The sequence below is a fragment of the Syzygium oleosum genome, unplaced genomic scaffold, assembly GCF_021117445.2.
Source record: "Syzygium oleosum isolate NSW1041296 unplaced genomic scaffold, Sole_v2.1 Sole_v2.55, whole genome shotgun sequence".
NCBI classification, from domain to species: domain Eukaryota; kingdom Viridiplantae; phylum Streptophyta; class Magnoliopsida; order Myrtales; family Myrtaceae; genus Syzygium; species Syzygium oleosum.
Genome location: NW_026607539.1, coordinates 368,361 through 371,584, shown reverse-complemented (window position 1 = coordinate 371,584; position 3,224 = coordinate 368,361). Strand labels below are relative to the sequence as shown.

The 3,224-nt window shown below is 39.5% G+C and overlaps 1 protein-coding gene across 1 annotated transcript; it reads right to left on the bottom strand.

Annotated features, from left to right (window-relative positions):
* Positions 1-1,454: 1,454 nt before the first annotated feature.
* On the bottom strand, positions 1,455-2,672 carry LOC115687744 (uncharacterized). The gene is made up of 2 exons (XM_030613409.2): positions 2,513-2,672; positions 1,455-1,922 (listed from the first exon to the last, which is right to left on the bottom strand). Exons 1-2 carry the CDS (start codon positions 2,551-2,553, stop codon positions 1,625-1,627), a joined length of 339 nt encoding a protein of 112 aa, XP_030469269.1. The 5' UTR covers positions 2,554-2,672; the 3' UTR covers positions 1,455-1,624.
* Between the last annotated feature and the right edge of the window lie 552 nt (positions 2,673-3,224).

Below are 3,224 nucleotides of genomic sequence, written 5' to 3'. Positions count from 1 at the left end.
TTTAACTTTTGTTTAATATAAATTATCTAAAATGTTTCAATGCATATATAGACATTGTCACATATAACTTTTATATTATTTCCAAAACTTAAAAGTGATGTTGCCATATGCAAATTATGAAAAAGAGTAGGATTTGCTTTGGAAAAAAATTTAGAAAAAAAGCCACCAAAAACCCCAAACTATACCTACCGTAACACATTTACCTTAAAAAAATTTGTATCCAAATTTTTACACGTGTGACACAGTCCTCCATCAAAGTTCCACAAATGAAGGAGGACCATCAAAAATCTACCTATATTGATGCCGGAAAGCAAATGTTATTGACATAGCGCTCACGTGGTTTAAGTGAAATAAAAATGACGTTGTTTTGACTGAAAAATCATCTAACGAAACATTGATGGGGATAAATATATCACATAGGTACAAGTTTGGGGTTTTTTATGTCACAAAAAAATGTTCAAAGTAAATATATCATAGCACGCATAGTTTGGGATTTTTGATGTTACAAAAAAAGTTCAGGGTATTTGTGTCCCCATGAACATAGTTTGGGGATTTTTTGTGGCTTCTTCCCAAAAATCTAAAGAAGCTTCAATTTTTTTGAATCACTTTCATCATAAAGAAATAATCTTTTGAAAATTTACAGGTGAGATCTATGGAATATCATGGAGCAACGTCTGTGTTTATATGATCCTGATTACGAGTGAAACCAAGTCAAGCTAATCGAAAGTAGTTCGGCTCCATGAGTACTCGAGATCAACTCACCGAATTTCAAGTCATTTTCCAATTCAAGCTAGTCGGGTATCTTGTTGAGCCGAGCTCAAGCTTGTCAATAATTAGTTCGATAGGCTTGTGAATCAAGCTTTCATTACTTCAAAAACAAAAACTCAACAATTAGAAAAATCAACACTTAAAATGACATAACACTAGAGCTTTATTTATAAGTCAGCTGTAGTCGAGTCGAGCTTGAGTATCTCGATTTTCTAATCGAGTCGAACTTGAGCAGGATGATTAATACTCTATTTAGTCGAACTTGGTGATTTACACAATAACACCGGCCGCTGTACATGATAAGTGTTTCTTTTTCTTTTTTTTTTTTGGGGGGGAGGGGGAGGATAAAGCGTGTGAACTCGCCGAAAATTTCTTCGAATTATCTGTCTTTGCTCATCAGAAGAGAATTATTGAATTTAACCAGAAAAGAATACGAAAAACTCATAAGCTGATAAAAATGCAGGCCCACGTTATGATCTAACGTCAAAGCTCAGGATTATGCGTAAAAAAATCGATTTTGATAAGAGCCGAAATGCCTAGTTTAGTGCAAATTCGACTTCTGTATGAAGTGTGAGAAATGCAGTCTGACCGGGCTCATGCTCGTATATCCGTATCGATTCTAACAAAATATGATGAACCGCACCTTAGAAGTTAAAGATGATCATCACACCAGTATGACGATGCCATTACCGTTCAAGATGTTTTATTGGATGAATAGCAGTACATGATATGAGTTGCCAAGGCTGCCAAGCCAATTATAGGGTTTATTGGATTGATTATGCTGTGCATATACTTTTCTTCCCTTGAACTTCGAGATTCTGCGGAACTGCTTCAGCTTCGGCCACTCGAATTCGCACTACTTACTCAGAGGAAGAAGACCCGCGACTGGTTCATCTGGATCGGGTTTGTCTACTCCTTCAACGCTCCTGAGCCAGAAAGACTGAGAGAAAGAAGCTGCACCATCTGGAATGTCGTCCACCACCCGTTCGTGACCTCTCGGGACGTATATCCCCGTTCTCGGGTGCGGCACCCAACATGGACGGTCCTCGTCGGGCTCATCAACTTGATCACCACCACTGATCTGTGTTTTGGGTGTTTCCAGCTTCTTTGTCAATGTGATTGCACTCGTGAATCGCCGTTCCCGCTTTGCTTGTCTGGAAAGAGATTTTGTTTATATGCAAGTCATTTTGTGAAGGATTGGCTACTTCAATTTGAACAGAGAGAGAGAGAGAGAGAGAGAGAGAGAGAGATCTTGCAAGTATAACTCACAATTTCACATTCAGATCAATGGGGCTCCGAACCCAAATGGACGAGAAAGTATATGACGGAGCGATCGCAACACGACTAATTATGGATGATGTATATATACATGGGATTTCTGTTTTCTAGCATAGGACGCAATCTTGGCGAAAGGCCTAATTCGCATTGGTTTGGCATGTTACAGCCTTTTGTTTGGTATCACATGGATTTCGCATAAAGGTCATATCGGCAATCACATGCAACAGTAGTCGTAAGATCTTACCTCACATCCCAAAACTAAAAAAATGCATGGCGATCGCGCCTTTCAAAAGAAACTAATTGGATGGTCGCGAGTATTAAGCTGAAAACATAAATAGGGAGGAAAGAAATGGATTCTCGATCACTTCTAGTTCCACATGCAACCGGTGTAAGTTCTTATCCAGTGAATCGCTTAAACGCCGACTTAATCAAGCATCACAGTAATAACATACTTAGGCTCTCATACCTGACCAACAAATGTTTCGTTTTCACGACCATCGCCGCCATCGCCACAAGCTAGTAATTCTCGAAGTCGGCCAACACCCGATGGTGGGATTCAATGACGTTACTTCAAGTGATCAGAACGGATATGGTCAAGAAGAAGTGCGACACCCGAACCCTTTTTGTACTGCCCCCCACGCGCGTACCTGAGGTTTCAGGTTCTCCTGTCGTGTCAAAAGCAATAGTCAGTGCAAGCATTATAGTATCAGTTCGATTGCGATACATCTGGTGTAGGTTTGGGTCCTAAAGTGCGCACTCATAAAGCGAAATGTGCAAAGCATTATAGGACGGCTGTGCAGTGCGATTGACATTATTCGGAGACTATCGATGCAAAGTTATTCGGAGACTATCGCTTTCTTTAGTCTTCGGAATCGTTCATTTGTCTCCCCAGTTAAGTAACACGGAAGAGGACACAAGATCTAACCAGAGGATACAGGCCAAGCAGCTCTCTTCTCAATTTATTTGCCTTTACAAAAAAAGATGAAAAGAAAGAAACTCTTTGGGTCCGATCGTTTCAGGAAAAAAAATTTTAGGAAAATATTTTCCTCGTTTTCCTCGTGAACGGAAAACCTATGCTTAAATTCAGGAAATTGATTTTCCCTTTAAAAAAGTCAAAAAAACATTTTCCAAAATATAACTAGGTATTGGCGCTTGGACCCGAAATTCTACGTTTGAAC

Bases quoted from the DNA above. Each gene is read 5' to 3' on its own strand.
- LOC115687744 (XM_030613409.2), bottom strand. From the start codon at position 2,553: ATGGCGGCGATGGTCGTGAAAACGAAACATTTGTTGGTCAG. The intron at 1,923-2,512 runs GTATGAGAGCCT...ATCTCTTTCCAG, and splicing joins ACGAAACATTTGTTGGTCAG to ACAAGCAAAGCGGGAACGGC.